Genomic DNA, 18,999 nt, shown 5'->3' on the forward strand with positions numbered 1-18,999 from the left:
CCTAAAGAGAAGCAGCAATAAACAGATTTAACAAAGTCAATGGAGGGGAGAAAGAATGTATAAGAGCTTTTTAATGAGGAATTTTTATCAGGTTTTCTTTTAAGGAATAGGGAGGTAGATATTCTCTTTTTCTTGTCAATTTACACACTTTTTTTTGTTTAAGAAGATTGCTGGTATCTTTCAAAACGTATCTAAACACATGGGGTCTTTTTAAAATCATAGCAGAGAATTGTTTATTTTTCAAGCAACTCTTACTAAACATTGGATTTCAAATGTAAGAACAATTATTGGTAGTAGACCTCAGAGAATGAAGCATAACCGGTTGCTTTCTCCATTCTCAAGATAATCAACAAAGGTGCAACAACGTGCAGTACTGAGTCCATCCAAGGTGTGCTGGAGAAAGTATACTTACCACCCAAATCCTCCTGACTCATTTAGATGTTAAAACATTTTGAATAATGACTTGAAATGAAATAACATTCCTCATTAACTTGCACATTTTCTGTTCACATTTTACATTCCCTTCATGAAATGGAACATTTCACATTGAACAATCTTCTACTCAGATGCACTTTTTTACTTTTAGTATAGATAATGACTTCAGGTTTACATACTTGTAAAAAGCCTGGTTTTCCACCCCACATTTCCACAGATGTTTGCAAGCTGCTGGTGTAGAGGTATGGAATGACAGCATAGCTTTTTTCTAAGTGCAAGGAAAAGACAGCAAATGAAAGTAGTGAAAATGCTGAATTCTTAAAGATTGAAGTAGCTGTACCTGACAGCATTACCATTAACCACACACACTGAAGACCAGGTTTTCCTGCATAGTTCAAACTGGTTCACCCTGAGATGTACAGCTCTGAAACAGCCCAGGCAATTTTTTGAGAAATAAAAGATGCTTGAAGGGGGTATGGAAGATCATACATACAAGTGGCTTGCAGAATAACTGTACTCAGGTCAAAATCAAAGGAGGAAAGTCTCTGTGTTCAATAATCTACATTGCAGAGTTGTTGCACTACTTACTATCCACCTCTCCCTATTCCCTACCACTTGATGTCCTACCATGAAAATCTCCTTGTAAGCACACAAACAGTCCCTGATACCTCTGACATTATTTCTTTCCTTCATTTTCTTTCCTTACCTGCATTCAAAACCTTAATCTTAAACTTAATCTTTACCTCTGATGTAGGGAAAGAACAGATTACAGCATGCTGTAGGCAAAAATCTCTGTGCTTTCAACAACAAGAGTCCAATGACAGGACTCCTAACTACCTGGGGCAGACTATAATGTACTCAGCTGACCAAGATTTGAGGACATGATTGTGGTTCTCCAAAAATACCTCACACTGATTCACATATCAATGTTCACTTGAATTTGCATCATATGGAAACATCTTCTACACTTCAAAGTGGCTGAGTACAGATTTAGCACTTTAAAAACAATTAAAACTTGGCTCCTAAGATGACCAAAACCATGAACAATCAACACAGCACAGCATGAATGTTAAGTAAGAAATGTCTCAACTCTGCAAATTAGATACTTCTTCAACAACAGCAATGTTCACATTCACTCATATTCTATATTTTAGTTACAACATGAAGTACAATTACTGATTTTTCAGAAGCTGGTTAGTTAAATTTTTTTGTTATGTCTTAGTGGATCTTAAACACAGAAGTTCTCTAAAAATATTAAACCTAACCTCTTTCTGAGCTCCAAACACATAAAAAATCTTCCCTTCAAATTTCAGTTTATAGACATCACACCTAGAAAGAGAAAAAAAAATTAAGAGCAAGGAAAATAGATCTACAAATAACAAACACAACTTGCATGTAAGTTTCCCTGATTGCCAAAGTCAAGCAGGTTGTCAAATGACAAAGGGCCTCCACAGGAGTCTTACAACCTTTAGCATAAAAGTATTTAATATTCTAATTTTCTTTAGACAACATAAGCCCAAAGTATTTCTTTTACCTCCCTATGCACCTCCAAAGAATTAAATTTGGCTCCTAGAAAGTGAAGAGGAAATTAAAGGTAAGCAGAAACTTGTGTTTATACTTTATTTATGACACAGTTTGAAAGTCCTCTTAAAATCTTAAACTCTTCATTGTAACTAAATTGAGGGAAAAATAATACTCTTTTCTCTATCCTTAATTATCTGAAGTTTCATATCACACATCTTAGTAACTGACTACTCCCTACAGAACACAACAGGAAGAAAAAGAAAATGTTTGACAGAACTTATTACAGGGGCCTTATGGGTTGCAAACCTACATCAAAATTTAATTTAACCTACGTTGAAGGCACAATCTACATATGGAAGAGCAGTGCACCATAAAAAGGCAATGCAATGACTGTGCTTAAATTGTGCTTGAAATTTCATCATTACCAGAGCTAAAATGGGAGAGACTAGGATTTTTTTCATAAACTTCTCTAAAGGTTTTGGATGTCAGATGTTTGAAATGGGAATAATTCTGTAGGCAAGGACAATGCTATCCGTGAAACATTATAGCAAGTGTTTTGCTTTAACACAAACAATAACAAAAATCATGCCAGCTGATAAACCATTTGCATTGAAAAGAAAATCTCAATATGAATTTGAATTTTTACAGTGTGATGCAAACTTAAGCAAACACTAGTTAAAGCTACTAGCCCTCACTTCTAGGCCTCTGAAACAAAAGGAGCAGTACATGATGTTCAGATAAATCTCACCAAATCAGCCTTCCAAACTAGTTTAACACTGAGGCTTTTCCTCTATCACTATTTCAATTTGTATCTGGTTCACATGTCAGTGAATTGAAGAGATACATCTAGATCACCAAAAGGACATGTCATCCTTAACTAACCTGAAAAACTAAGTGCTGTGAAATAAATTTCCCACAGTGTGGTGGACAAATGCTTGGTAAGTGCTATTTTCTCCCCTGTGCACCACAGACTGGCATTACAGTTATATCATCCTTATTCCAAAAGCACAAACCACTGAAGTACTGTGTCCAGGGCTACCTGTAATTAACCTTAGGGAAACTACACCATAAATCCAGGATCACAAATGAATGGCATTTGACAGGTACCTATCCAGAGCTCCACAGGACACTGAATTATATACACAGAACTACACTGACTTTATATTTCTTACGATTTCAGATTATTCAACTATCAGGGAGGTTTCTACAGGTATGCAGCAAAGAGCCCAGCTGTACCTTAAAAACCACCTCACCATGTTTTCACCTTCTGCTCATCTTGGTACCAGATGACAGGATGAAAGCTCTGAGATGGAACAGCCATACCTAAGCAACTGCTGTTGGCATCTGTGTAGCAGCAAGGCTAAAAAGAGATTTATCAGCATCTAAGCATGACTGTTCATATCACCTGTAGGAGCTCAGTTTTACCTCTCCCTGAAATGTGGCTGGCTGATCCTAATCAATTAAGTCAAATGTTTTATAGGAGCACAAAAGTTCTTTTATAGTTTTGAAATTGAGGTTAAGTAAAAGAGGAAATAGCAATATTTTTAGAAGAGTCAAATAAAGATTAAGGTGACCTCTTGTAAACTATTCCAGACATCTCTTTCAACAAGCCTCACCGGTGATTGACAGCACAGCCAAAAAACGAACCTACTCAATTTTAGCATTCATGCATTATTTTGACTAATGCACCCTGTGGAATAATTTTCACTGGAGGATGAACGAGGCCAAAGTTGTTGTTGTTATTATAATTATTATTATCTAAAATCCTTTAAAACACAAAAATGATGAGACAAAAGAAGGAATATTCACATGGTTGACCTTGAAGACAACAAATGAGGGTGAACATAGTAGGAATAAGAGAAGACACACTTAGATACACTTACTTCATATGCTTACCATTTTAATAAATGAATTCTTTTATTCCCCTGGAAAACGACAAATCCTGCACCTGTGAATCCTAGAAATGTAGTTTTACCAAATGAGTCCTTGAAAGAGAAAAAGAAACAGAATTTTCTCTTCATCTAGTGAGGTATTTCTTATTAATAACATAAATTGTTATTCCACTTGAGAATGCCTCTGTTTTGTTTTCCTTTTCAAAATAAATTTTGCTTTCAAAATGTGCATTTCTAAAGAAAAAGGACTGCTCTTGGCAATACAGACCTCATTTATTTCTAGGCATTCAAGTGAGAAACAGCATCTTGTATTTTGTTTCCATTTACTTGCAGCTGATGACAAAAGCAACTCCTTAGGTATAGTTACTAATTTTGCCAAAAATACACTTCTGTGGAGCAGGTCAGAGTGTATTCTTGAATGAAGGCAGTTTGCAGTGCTCCCCCTAAAGGGGAAGAAACCACCTGCAGAATGCAGGAGACCTTTCAACCAGTAGAATTCTTCCATGTATGTTTGGCTCAGCTGACTGACCAATTGTGGGATGAAATGGTGTGGGAGAAAGTAGATAAAAGTAAAGTTGTAACTAAGAATAAAATCCTTTTATCCTCGGTGGAAGCTTTCTGATCTGTTGCCTGAGTCATCTCTGCCTCCTCGACCACTGCTAAATTACCTTACTTTAAGAAAGGGCGATCCCCACAATGCCCTTTGAAAACATCCAGTATAGTTTCAAAACTAAAGTTTACTATGACACTGACTTCACTGAGCTCTGAACCAGCCCCTGTCTTTCACACAGAAGCACCATTCCTGACAAGGCATATATGAAATCTTATGCAGCTTTACATTAGAGATGACTGCTGAAGGGTGCTCACCACTAGAACAGCTAACTGAATAATACTGCTCTTCCAGCAGATGAGATAGAAGTCAAAGCAAAAGCAGCAGTTGAAACACAAAGCAAGTAATACGAAAAATAAACACTGCAGATTATGCAGATACACTCAATTAAAAATGCAGATATAAGTGATAATCATAACTGCTAATTAAAATCACCTTCTTATAGAGGATCACAAAAGAGCAAAGTGGGGAGTGGGAACAGGAAGTACATTCTCCCCTCTGTACATTTGCTTTGTTGTTCTTCTTAAGATTTTCATATTTTGATGGTGTTTGAAAAACTGATCTGCCAAGGACTATCAATTTGTTGCATCTTCTGGACAGAATAAGGCTGGATCCTGAAAATCTTGGCAAACAAAAAAGAATTTCACACCTGAAGTGCTTAAGAGAAATCTTTGCATTAAATGCAAAGAAATGACAAAGTGTAATCAAAGCCTATGTCAGGACACTCCACTAGATTCTCCCATGATGTTCTACTTCCTCTGGAGGGACCTTTCCTTTGATTGATGCAGCAATGTCAAGCAGTCAGTGTTCTTCCAAGGCTTAAGTACAATATATAGTTCCAGGGCAGATTCTCTTATAAATTACTCACTATTTGTGCCTGGATAAAAACCAGAGCAAAATCAACTCCATTAATGGTTTTTAACTAAATGTTAGTAAAAATATCATCTTACTGAATGTTAATAAAAAGACTTTTACCTTGCATGGATGAGGATCAACACCGTAAGTTTCCAAAGAATATGCTTTCAGGAGCAAGTTAAATTCAGCAATTGCTGGGCTTTGACCTCTGAAATTACAATAGAAACAGCATTTTGACAGCAAAAAATAAGAGAAAAAGACTTTTTGACTGCAGAGTTTAAATTCCTAAAATCAGAGGAAAATTCTTACTGATGTTCAAACTATCTCAACCAAGTTTTGTTTATAATAAAAAGATATAAAACTTTTCACATGATTTCTTCTGCTGAACTGTACAGAGCCTGATGTTTTCAGGTAAATCCTGATGTTTCTTCTCAATCCTGAGATAACAACAATTACCAGAATTATCCAATATCCTGCAAGAATTTCTTGTCTTTTGATATACACACACATCATCCTGAATGTGATCTTTTTTCTCTTGCTCCCCAATTAATTTAAAAGGATTGTGCAGATTAATGAACATCCCTTCCAGCACAAATCACACAGCGATCATATTACACTGTCTACTCAGATATGTGCCTAACTATAGCAGTGCCTGTTACCAACATTATAGTTCAGAATCTGTCAGCATTTCCATTTATACACCCCTATTTTTAGGGGGCTATAATCAACAATGAATATACACTAAAGCCTGTAACACGACACACAAGACTTGAGAACTAGAGTAAGTTTTATTATTTGATTTTTGCTAACTCCTGCCTTTACAGGAAGCTCTACCACAGACTTACAATGCCTGTTTGAAAGTGAACTGTTTCAAGTATTATTTCATTTGTGTATCTGCATGACTAGACTACATGATTCTGAGACATAAAATGGTTTTATGACAATGAACACTGCCAAAAAGCCTTTAGAAAGCCAAGCCTCATAAATCTCATGCAAAGTATAAAAAAAGAAAAAAAAAGTCATAAACACATTTTCAAGGAACATAGCAATAGTCATACTTCATTTAACACCTGCATTTTGGAGTCCAGCCTCACATTGTGATCAATGGCACATGGGTATTGACCTTTAAAACTGCACTGTGTACTGTTATAGCATAATTTCCCTGTAAGTCTGTTATCCCCCAGTAGCTAGAAACCAATAAGCATTGACACATGATATTTAGTATCTGGCCCAAAATTCAGTTTGACAATTAAGGCAACATCTAGCATCCTTGTGGATATCAAACCTTCTTTTGAACCTAGGAAGATGATGCGCTGTGGCAATGTAATTATCAATAACCTTTCCTGATACAAAGTTTTAACTATTGCTCATTTTAACCATTCATCATCTCCCAGTTAATGCCATGACTGCTTGGGCTTCTTCTAGATTTATTTTGGACCTCTCTCAATATTACACAACCTTCATTTTATTTCAGACCATTTCTGTGGATATTTTGCATTTAAACAAAAAACAAACCAACCACTCCCTCACCCCTATCCGAGATATTAGAGAAGTGGCCTTCTTTCTGCTTTCTTTTTTGGTCTCTTTCTGACCTCTTTCCAGTGGAGAAAAATATGTATCAAATGAAACATAAAAAATCACAAATGGGTATTTACATAGCTAAATACTTAATGGAAAAGCAGCATGAAAGGAGCAAGCAAAATGAAAATGCCTATTTTTTCCACTCAACTTGCTGGTGGCTCTACTAAAATTTTTCTCCATTTTAAATATTAATAAATAACAAATTTATGTTTCATCACAATTCTAAGACCATAGATTACCCTTAAAAATGCCACAAGTTTGTTTCCTGTACCAGGCAACTGCACATGAGAGAAGTAATTAACTAGTTAGACCTAAATAACTTGTGCTGCATAGTGAAAAGCCAAACAAATACATGGTTTGATTGCTTTCTGGATACTGGGCCTTATAAAAATAGAAGAATATAAAATGCATCTTTTAATTCACTGACCTCTGCTAGTATAAAACAAAGTAGTCAGTCTTCTGGTTTGAAGGCACTAAAAGTGACAAGTAATTAGAAACAATGTGATTTGGGGGTTTGGCATGTTCAAAAGAGGGAAAAATATTAACCTGCTGTTACCATCAAAAAGAGACACTAGAAATAAAAATTAGTGGGCTCTCCTCATCTATAGCTTCTGAAACTATTCTGGTTTTTGTGCACATCAAGTGGAACAAGCTATGGCACTTATCAAACCAAAAAAAAAAAAGTAGAAGACATGGGCAAATTTGATCTCATCAGATTACAGGCTAATCAAATGGCTTCATTGCAAAGCCTTAAAAGAACATCACAAAGCACAAGAGTCAAGGACAAAATCAAATGAAAAAATCCTCATTCATCTCTTATCAAAGGATTAATATTTAAGCCTTGATAATGTGCTTTTCATCTGTAACTTAGTAATTAAATTTTTCTTACTAAATAAAAATATAACTGTAGCAAATTGTATCAGCAAAGTCAACATTTTTAATCAAACATTGACCTAGCATTAGATATACCTTTGATTTGCTTTGATAAAAAGCCTTTAAGCTTTGTACATGCAACAAACACCCTTACAGAAGAACTTACAGAGTTTTCTCATTTATGTGATCCAACTATTGCCTCTTACAGTGGAAAACCAGGAAATATTTAGACAATGCATCTTTGCTGTTTTGTGACTCAACTTTCAGGAAAGTCATGTCTCTCTGTTCATGGATTTACTCCTCTTGACCTTATTTTTCAGTATATAGTCAGGATTAAGTGGAATGTATATTACCTTTCTATATGATGCAGCTACTACAGTACCTGGCTGCAGCATGGCAAAGGTTTTTAAAAAGACCAGTAGAAGAAACCATTACTGAGAAAAGTTTCTGTATACCATACAAACATTAAAAAGTGGATTACTTGTGAAATTAGAGCGCCACAGTTATTGTATAAAAAATAATGATTCAATCCAGGAATCAATCAATCTGAAAGTTCCTAATAAAACTGAATGAAACAAATAGAACTGTGAGAAGTCTGCAACATATTCTGCTTTTAAATTTAGCCCCATGAGAAGTATGAATTAGAGGATGTAAAAGCTCTGTTTATTCCTCAGAGGGTCCCCAACTCTGAAGCATTTCAAAGGTGAAGAAGCTCAACAGGGAATACTTACAGGGTGTGTCACAGAAATGGTCTACTTGTTTTATTCACTGCCAATACTAATTCACTCCAGAATTTTTTCCCCTTCATACCTTTATTTTGAAGTATGTATCTGTTGGATACTGAAGTCTTGAAACTCAGTGAAAGTTAAGGATCAGATAACAAAGGATTGAGTGTTAAATCCTTTTAACAAGGAAGACCATGTAGCAATAACAGCAAAGAAAAAGCATTTTCAATGCTATTCTCAAGTTTCCTGCTTCCTGAATGACATCATTGAAGTCACTTCATTTGTCTTCTCTGATTCTCTTACTGATTCATAAAGTGCTGTGAGGTACTACTTTTAACATATTAATAATAATAATTATTGTCCACCCATTTGCCTCATCTCTATGTCAAGCAAAGGTACTTGCTGCAGAATACAACAGCAATACTAGTAGAGTACATCCCATGTATGTTTAATTTCTGGGCATTTATAGTTTGTAAGGGGTTTCAATGTAATTCATTGAAAGAATAAGTAAATACGTACATAATGATCTAGCCTCTAGAAACATTACATATTCACCCCTATGAAAACAGGGAAACCAACCATAATGCTTTAAATAACATAGATTCAATTTCCATCAACGACTCTTTGCCCTGCCCTCCAACTGTGAATGTATTTCAGTGCAGTGGGAGGAGATACCACAGTGACAATTTCAGGTTGGATGTTCATCCATTATATATTCTCTTTGTTATATCCCGGATCTTGTACAGGACATCCCTGAGCAGAACAGGGTTGGCCTGGCTGTACTTTTAAACTAAAATAAATTCAGAACTCTGCATAAAGAACCAGTGCATGTAGCTATACTGTACACTGGTCACAGATATGCTTAAATGAGTTTTTGCTGTCCATTCACATGAATGAGATTTTGCCGTTTTTTTAATTTTAACTTTTTTACATGTGGTTGAGACTCCAATTACTATATAATTATAGCGCTAGAGGTCTTGGGCAGCTTCTACTTTAAGCTCAGAAGCTTTTGGCAGATTTTGGAGATGTTTTTAAATTAAGCATGTTTGCTAATGATTTTATACATGATAATGGTGCTAAGGAAGACTATACAGTATTGAAACAAAAGTGCTATGATTAATAGTTGTAGTGGAAACAATAGCACAACAGTGGTGATAATTTCAAAGAGAAGTATTAAATGAAGACACTGATAAATGAAATTGGATTGTAGGGTCTGACACAGTTCATCAGAATAGCAAGGCCAGGCTCAGCACATTGCCCAGGCAGCAGTGCATCTCCCCAAGAACTGCCTGGCCTGGCACCAAGGGAAGGAAAGCCTTTAAATGGGTCTGCATATGGAAAGAAACTTTTTCATCTAGCAAGTAAATGAATTGCTAAAATGTTGCTGGAACATACTAAACTTAGAAAGCTGCAGAATGCTTACATATCAAATAGAACTTTTACTGCAAAATTGTTTTTTCTCTCAGGCAGGTAGAATCCAAGTAAAACACAAATAATCACTCTAAAACAATAACCAAACTCTTTCACTGAGTTTATTACATGCTTATGGGTTTAATTTTACACCATGCATGCTGTAATGATACATCCCTCTTGCATTACTCCTTCTACCAGAACATTTCAAATTACTTGTGTGCTTTCAGAGATCAAACTGAGATGGTATCTCTGAAGTCTATTTTCAGATATTTGTATCCAATTTACTTTATAAACTGTTGCAGTGACACAGACAGCTTTAAGCCTATTCAAAGACAGAATACATTTACACAACAGATGCAGTTTTAATTTACCTATTATTAATTTAGAATCTATTCCCATAATCCAGAGAAATGTAGTAAGGTTTTTGTTTTTATCATAACAGATTAATATTTCTGGTCCAGACACATCTAGCCTGTAAAGCCTTGCTTAAATAAAGAAGAGGGAAGGAAGCGAGAGAGGGCAGAGGAAATAAGTCCTTTCAGGTGATAAAGGACATCTAAAGACAACAGCATGCCAAGTGTGCAGAACCTGAATCCAAACCGCATCATGAGACAGGCAACAACTAGCATGGTAAAAACAACCACATTTGTAGATCATGATTATGACCATTCTTCTAGGGATAAAAAAGGGCTTCTTTAAAAAAAAAAAAAACAAAACTGCACATTCACACACACAGAAAATAAATATTTTCTAAAGCTAAAAAGTTATCAGCATTACTAAAAATATTGCTGCCTTTCTCAATTCTAATAGATTATCCTTTCTACTGAACAATTCTTGGAATTCTATTAAAAGAAAAATCCCATGTATCAATGTATCTTTTCAATTTTTCAAAGGAAGATGATAAAGACATCTCTTTGGCCTGTGAAGTTGTCTTCTCTAGATTACCACTACAACTGCATCTTCCATTGAATTCTTGCTCAGGTAAAGCTGTTTCTCACCATAAAGCTTCTGGAAATATTCTCTCTGCCACGCAAACGCCAATACAACAAAATGACACCTTACTTACTATTTTATACTTAGTGCATCCAGAATTACAAGACTCAGTCCTTGATTTGAATTAGTTTTAAGCACACTTCTGTCAGAAAAAGTATAGTTCAGAAGAACAAAGCCTTGAGGAAAGCAGCACACAGAATTCTTCAGGAAAGGGACTAGGTGACTACATTCCAAACATCTCTAATTTGTCTAAATTACAACTGATACAAACTATGGAGTGAAAGAAAGAAGACACCAGGAAAACATAGCAGAATAGACACAAATAACTTATTCACCTATTACAGCATATACAATGGCATTTTAATATCAGATTGCTAATTCAGAGAGAAGTTGCAGTGACATGTGCCAGTGTATAGCCTGACAGATAAATCTAAACGCCTACACTGGGAGACTGTAAGTGAGGCAGTATGGGCTATCAAATCTGAAATGAAGAGGGCTTTCAGTGCAGATGGGGCTGTAAAGTGAGATCCTGAGCAGCTGTGTCATCACTGCCTGCCTGAAAACTCCTACTACGTGCCATTGGCCCCTTCAGATCTCCAAGGCCCTCAGCATACTTTGTATACCTAGGAACTACAAAGAGTTTGGTTCCTTAGACCTGGAACTCAGAAATCCCTGCAGTAGCCCCAGTCTTGCTCCTTTCCAGATGTCCCACTCACCTCCATGTAAACCTCAACAGATTCTCAATCCCCAGCAAAATGGGTTCTGTTTCCTGTAAAATGACTTGCAAGTTTCGGAGCACAGTGTATGTCCTTCCAATTCGAGTCCCTTCATATATATATATCTTATGAGGCTGTTAAATATCATTGTAATTAGCGTAGCACAGGAAGCTAAATATAAAGCATAGGGAAGTGTGCTGCCAGCATTAAATGCATAAAACTAGGTAGTATGTAGTTTTAAGTACAGGAAACACCTAAATGGAATACAAAATTCACGTTATTCTGAACTTGCCAAATGTGAATTTAGTTTTAGCACTTTTTAATGTATTCAACAGCATGCAAGAAGTTGCTTTAATGTTGACTGAAATGATATTAACACTCACACAGAGAAGCATGTTCTAGCAATTGTTGTCAAGTCTTCTAGGACGGCCTCCCAGATTGCACTTGATAGTAACATTTGGAATTATGCCTGCCAGTGGCTCCACTGACAGCTCCATGCCTGCACGACAGCCAAGCCAGTGGAGACCAGGATATCCTGTACTCCTGCTGGCACCAGAATCAGAGCACACGTGGTAGCTGATGGTATGGTGAAGGGAATACAGTAAGAGTCAAAGCAGCAGAGAAAAGTTAAAAGTGCTTATATCCTCACTAAGACGTTAAAATGTAGATGATGCAGCAAAGGATAAAATTGCTACATGCCTTTCAAATCAAATTTGAACAACACTTCTCATTTAGCCTGGATCAAAGTGAAGCGTTAATTTTCCCACTCTGGTTTTCAAGAAAATACTCCGTCTTAAGATTTTAAATTGGTTTTGAGATAGTTATTATCAGAATATGGCAGTGATTTCACAGCCTCGGAGGAAATCTTTTCTTCTCCCAAAAGATACTCTCTCATCCATGGCTTTTGCAGAAGTCAGAGCATTTGATACACAGTGGAGACAACTGAGACAACTGAGTAGAACTCAGACATCTTGAGACTGCCCATACTGGCCATCCCTGGGAATAATAAATAAGTTGTATTTACCTATATGAGGTCAGCATGGGAAACAGGAAGTTGAGCAGGTCATGTGCCTCTATAATTCACCTGACAAAGTTAATGTTTACATGGGACCTTCAGATAAATTAAAGGCTTTCCACATAACACTGCCATATAAATTATATAATGTGATATTTCATATCAAAAATAAGTAAAAATGAAGTGTTAGTTTTCAGATAGGATAAAAAAGGCTTGATTTTCCACCACTGAGTTCTTTCAAAAAAGAAGGAAAAAAAAAACACAAAACCAAACAAAACCAACAAACCAACCATCAAACAAACAAACAAAAAAAGTCAATGAAAAAAATCCCAACAAACAACAAACAAAAAACATCCATACAGGGAACAAACCCAAATCAAGTCACACAAAACTATTATTCATACAAATATAAACTCCATTGATATGGACTTATGTCCATCTTTCCTTCAGAAATCTCTGTATTTTTAGGCGTCTGGCCTCTGGGAGCTCTGGCTGAAAACTGTCTTTCAAAAGCCAGGGAATTTTATTAGAGTAACAATTTCTCTGCCACAGTTTGCTAAAATCCAAGTGATATTCTCACAGCCACAAACGACAGGGTCACTTAGACAACTAAAAAAAAAGGCCACTAAATGACACCCAATGAGTTAGTAGGTCACTGGAAGCTGCCACAGTGTCCTATTGCTGCTTCCCAGACACTCCCCTCATGATATTCATGTTCCTTTCTGAGGGAAAATTATTCCATCATGCTGTAGGGCGGAAGAAAAGATGTGAGCAGTGAACAGGCCTTAAGTAAGCTGAGATAGGATTCAGTGAAGAATTAGCCTCTTCCAAGCCACAGGGCTTTGGTTATATGGGAACCTGCTGCAGAGAAGGGTTTGTCATGATCTTTTTTGTTTACACATGTGAAGAAAACAAAGAGTCAGACTCACTTTCAGTAACTATTTGGAAGGTAACCAAATAGTAGCTGGAATAGAAGGACTCTTAGTTTCATCAGTTCTCCTCACATGTTAGCTGTCAGCTAACACATCACTCGAGTATCTTGTAAAAAAAAAGGCCAGGGGAACCTCTTGAAGCACATTTAAAAATACTGAGCAGCACAATATTAATGTTTATCAGAAAACTGAACTTCTAGATCCCGTGAAAAAGATGTGCTAATCAATGGCACATAGAAGACTCTAAACCCAGTGTTTTTTCTAATAATTTTTTTCAGCTAGGTATGTAAATCTGATAATACTACAGTGGACTTCTCTATATATAGTTCATTATGTGGTAGACATGTTTTATTAATTTGTACTCCTAGAATAGAAATCCGTGGAATTAAATATACAGAAAAAGAGAAAGCTTCTATGCAACTAGTAAGTGTCTGATGCAAAAAGCCTAAGAGGATGATCAGTTTTGGGAAGACAGAGTTACAGTGGGAAATTGCCAAATAGTAGCTATCCAGACAGCTCTGAAACTGTCCCTTGTTTTCTGAAATCTGACAAATAGATAAGGAATACCAGATGCTGACATAATCAAATAAAATAGAAAAAAAAAGAGATGACAGTTCCTAAGAGCTGCAAAGAGCTACAAGCCACTGAGCCTAAAATTCATAACATACAAATTGGTAAAATATACAATAGAAAGAGAATTAAGCAACATATTTATACAATTGGGATATATGAGGAGAGTTCTGCTCTGAATTATAGTTACGCCTCAAATACTTCCTGGTATTCTTCGTAAGAATCAGCAGATCCCCAAGCACAAGAAGTCAGCCTGATACAATCTGATTTCCAAAAGGCAATAATTAACAGTGTACCTCCCCAAGACCACTGAAGAAATTCAGAGGACATCCTCACATGCTGAGAAACTACTGCTGGGAGGAATTCAGGAGAATCCTAGAGGGACCTGTGCAAAAGCTTGTAACATTTACTGTCATGGGATCAGGTAGATTACAAAAATTAGCTAAAATATGGTCATTCCTAACAAAGGAACTAGCTAATTAAATTCATAATGGATGGGCAGAATTACACACAAACAAACAAAAAAAAAACAAACAAAAAACCCACTAAACCAAACCAACCAAAATCAAAACAAAACAACAAACAAATAACACAGAAAACTACATCACTCCAAGCACTATGGAATATAAAGATCACTTGCCTACCATCCTTCCTTTCCTTCTCCTAACTTGAAATAAAGGACTAGCCTGTTCTTTAAAGACTATATTTATCAAAGTCTTTTCAATTGCACCTTGGCTTAACTGATGAAAGATCTTGTTTTATAAATGTTGAATTTATCCTTTGGAAATCTGAAGACACTACATGGAACAATAGTAAAAGAAAGTCTGTCTCCTTTTCTAAAAGGCTGTTTCTATGGGTCTGTATACAGTGCAGGCTGGACACAAAAAATGTTAGATACATTTAAAATATTGTTTCACTGAAAGAAATACAAAGAAAATATATAAGTTTCAGAAAAGAAAAGAGAGAAAACACATTACTACTGGCAAGCTTATTGTCATGAATCTTGTACTTCACTTGAAAAATATATTTGATAGGATCCTGGAAAAAAAAGTATTTTAAGTTCTAACTCCTCTGAAAAGGAATTTTTCACAAGGGTTTTAAGCAAGTGCAACGGGTGTTGTAATATTTCAATAAAAACTATCCTTTTACTTTATGTAATCAATTGTTTGCTTTCATTTGATTTTCTGCACATCCTATTCCTCCCCCAGTTTTCTGAAGGCTATCAACTAAGTGAAATGCTGAGGGCATCAGGCAATCTACCCTTAGAATTACTCTGCCTGTTATTCACTGACAACCCTGAAGAGGGTACAGTTGCACAACTTACTGCCACTTCTCTCCTGAAACACATTTAACTTTGAAACCAAACAATAGACTAACCTATCTTTCTCCTTTCCCACTTTGTTACAGTATTGAAAGTTTAGAACAAAAAAGAAAAAAAGCATACAGAGAGTTCTGGATCTCACCTCCTTAGCCTTCCAAGGAACTTACTTATATACATTTCTGTGCAATTCACCACTATTTTAACAACCTACAGATAAAATAGCTTAATTACAGTTTCAATCAGGTCAATATCTATCAAGAATTTTATAATTGCACTACGAACAGAAATTTCACATCAAAAGACATGTGATTCCTAAATGAAAGATATTATTACACTAATCCAGAGCAGCCCTCATGTTGTAAGATGCTCCCACTAACCAGACCTACATTTCAAGCAAATAAAGTCTAAATTACCAGCACTCCACTATCATTAATAAAGGTTAAGAGGAAAATCAAACACCCCAATCTTAAACCACATTTACAAATACAGCATATTAGACAGCATATAGATAGACCTTCCATTATAATCCATGGAACAAAGCCTCCCAAGTTATTATACACTATTTAGAAACAGATGCAAGTATTTCTTAGTTGTCTCTTTACTAAACAGCATTCTAAATTACCTGAATTCATTTTTATGCATTTCAGCTATTTTCTTCTCAAGCTTTTGTGACTGCTTGGGAAAAATCTTAAAGTCGCTGATGTAATTCTCTGGGTGCTCATCAGGATCATAGTCACCAAGCTCAGCTAAATACATCCAAAATACAAAACAAAACAGAAAAATCCAATTGCAATGTTAGTTAATATAGAAAGAAGTCACTAAATGCAGTGTAATTCAAGATACTTCCATGCTCAGTAAGCTTCCAGCATCTCTCATGAAATGCTGCTTTAAAGAGTTGATAGTTAACTGAAAAAAACAAAATCCTTTTAACTGCCACTTCAATCAATGAGTTTCATGTGAAGTTCATGCTTTATTAACTACTGCAAAGTTAGAAATGCTAAAATATTTTCTGTGGCAGAAACATGCTCTGTAAAACAAATGAATAGACAAGGTTCCCCCTTTGAGTATTTATCACTCTGGTAGCAGGCAGAACTAAAACAAAGCTCTCCTCATTCTCCTCTATTTCACAGGATTTATCATCACTGGTATGGACCAACCCAATTCTTTTCTGGCAGAGAATCACAGGCCACAATGTCATGTAAGGTACCCCACAGAATTTGATATGTCTTCTAAATTATGTGTCACTTAGGTAGCCAAAAATGGCATTTTAATTTTCCAACTGAGACTATTTTATTAAGGTCTAGACTCACTGAACAACACTTTCTCCTGCTCAGTTCAAATGGAGCAGGCTACATTTACATTCAGGGTTCAGAACAGAATTTTGCTTTTTTGATATGTGGAATCTAATATTGATATTATACTTCTTCACTTAAATGCTATGATAATTTACTGGTTTATTTTAAGTTCCAGTTTAGTTTTCATTGGCTAAGTGGCTGAATTATTTATGTTTTACAGTGACTGTCATTGCAAGGAAACAGTACAACTAAAAAAAAGACAAGAACACAAAAACAAAAGTTACTGCTAGCTATATTCACACAACAGTTTTGCATTGCTCTTTGTAGTGAACACACATGTGAGTGAAGTATTTAAAAAAGGCTGCTGCTTGTACTTACCTTGGACAATACAGGCACCCAAGTAGGCAGCATCAGAAAAGGAACACAACAAACGGCCATGGAAAATGTCTCTTTTCATTTGTAGATATAAGAGGTATCTGAAATACAATTAAAAAAATAGGAGACAATGTGGCATCTTTTGGAACAGATTTAACATATCTGTGAAACATAGCGTGAAAACAGCTCTGCAACTATTCTGGACCTCCCTCTTTCTATTTTAAATGGCAGGAAAAAGAGGCAAAGCCCAACTACAAGATAAAATCAGATGTAATTAGATTTTTTGCAATAACAATGAAATAATGAGAACAAAAGTAACAAAAACACAGATAAGAGATATCATGGAGAGATATTTAAATAAAATGTATAGCTGTTATGATGCTCATTAGTAATGTGAAAAAAATTATGGGTATGTGAGCTTGTATAAGCACCCCCATTCTCATCATATACAAATTTGCATGGAAATATGTCTCCAGCACACTGGAAAAGATTTTTTTTTTTACTGCAAAGATTCCCAGATGAAGTTTTGAGACAGAAGCAACTCCTTGAGGCCTGCAGAGCAGTAGGCATGGAGTGTCTTGCCTGAGGTCACTTTTCCATTCCTCTCCTTCTAGGAAGAACTGGGGAAAAGAAGGAAAAAAGGGCTCCTTCTACCTCCTACCTCTGCCTCCTACCACAGAGCAGCTTTATTTCTAATAGCAAGTAGAGTGGCACAGCTGTGAAGTCACAACTTTCTCTTCTGTTTTCTCTCCTGGAGAGCACCTTTCCAGAGATGGACCAACTCACAGCCCAGCAACCCACTCACAGCTTCTTTCCCAGACACCTAGCTGGTTACATCCACACCACTCAGCAGTTTCACCCCTCTGGGAAAATTAATTAAGCATTGCTTTAACTACACAAAGTCAATCATCTACAGGAAGCTATCCAACCCAGTGGCTTCTGCCAACCTTCATGACATTCCTTGATACTGTCAACCCTCTCCAACATTGAGCTACATACAGTATAGCCAATAAAAATGTGTTTTATGAATAACACTGACGTCAGACATATTTTTTCCCAAGTTGCCTGTTTCATTTATATCATGGGCTCCTACACCAAGGGCAAGCCTCAAAGTATTATCTGAAGGGTAAGAGAAATTTTCCTCCTTGCCTTGGATTATAATTAAATGCAATAAATGCAATACAGTTATCACTGAGAAAAGCAATTGGCTCTCATTGTGAATACTGTGTCACAAGTTCTACAGGAATCTTGGACTTCAAAGCCTTTTTTTTAATGTTGCAACACCATTTTTCCCCTGTAATCAATCAGTGTCCAGTTAGAGCTCACTAATTCAATTCCACAATTTGGTACTGCTACACTACAGATAGATCTCAGAGCAAATACCTGCATCAGGGTGAATCCAAGGCCTCAGTGGTATGCTGCAAAAATTCTTAATCTGCAAGACAGCGTACTGGATAAGGCTCAGTATATAGATGCAGACACCATATATAATTTGGCCAATGGAGGAGTCCCTGTCCAAGAACTTTTCGGTAAGTCTTTTCAGGGTGAAAAATTGGGATGTGATTCTCCAGAGTGACCATTAGCTTGACGCCAAACTGAGTTTGGCCTTTAAGCAGTGCCAAAGAAAAGCCAACCATGAAAGGCATCCCAAGATTTCAGAGCATGGCTTGCTAGCCAAGTTGTGAGGTCAACAGATCTACTTGTGGCATTTCTAAGCAAACAGTTTGTTGCTGATGAGGATCTAAGGTCCTCAGTGTCATTATAACATTTCTGCATCTTTAACAGTCTCAGTTACAAGGAATAAATACAGGATTTATATAAGTTTCTTGCTTAAGTCTGTCTTCAACAGAATTTAAAAATCAGAACTAAAAAAC

General features: G+C 36.2%; 1 protein-coding gene across 4 annotated transcripts in view; it reads right to left on the reverse strand.

Moving 5' to 3' along the window:
* FRMD3 (FERM domain containing 3) overlaps positions 1-18,999 on the reverse strand; it is a 142,913-nt gene that overhangs the window by 21,741 nt on the left and 102,173 nt on the right. For all 4 annotated transcript variants that reach the window (XM_071581297.1, XM_071581295.1, XM_071581294.1 and 1 more), the window contains 6 exons: positions 17,129-17,226; positions 16,078-16,201; positions 5,437-5,524; positions 3,856-3,944; positions 1,701-1,764; positions 615-703 (listed from right to left, as the gene is read on the reverse strand). In XM_071581297.1, coding sequence (XP_071437398.1) covers positions 615-703; positions 1,701-1,764; positions 3,856-3,944; positions 5,437-5,524; positions 16,078-16,201; positions 17,129-17,226 — 552 coding nt within the window. The remainder of the gene's footprint in view (positions 1-614; positions 704-1,700; positions 1,765-3,855; positions 3,945-5,436; positions 5,525-16,077; positions 16,202-17,128; positions 17,227-18,999) is intronic.

The sequence above is a fragment of the Pithys albifrons genome, chromosome Z (genome assembly GCF_047495875.1).
Source record: "Pithys albifrons albifrons isolate INPA30051 chromosome Z, PitAlb_v1, whole genome shotgun sequence".
Lineage (NCBI taxonomy): Eukaryota > Metazoa > Chordata > Aves > Passeriformes > Thamnophilidae > Pithys > Pithys albifrons.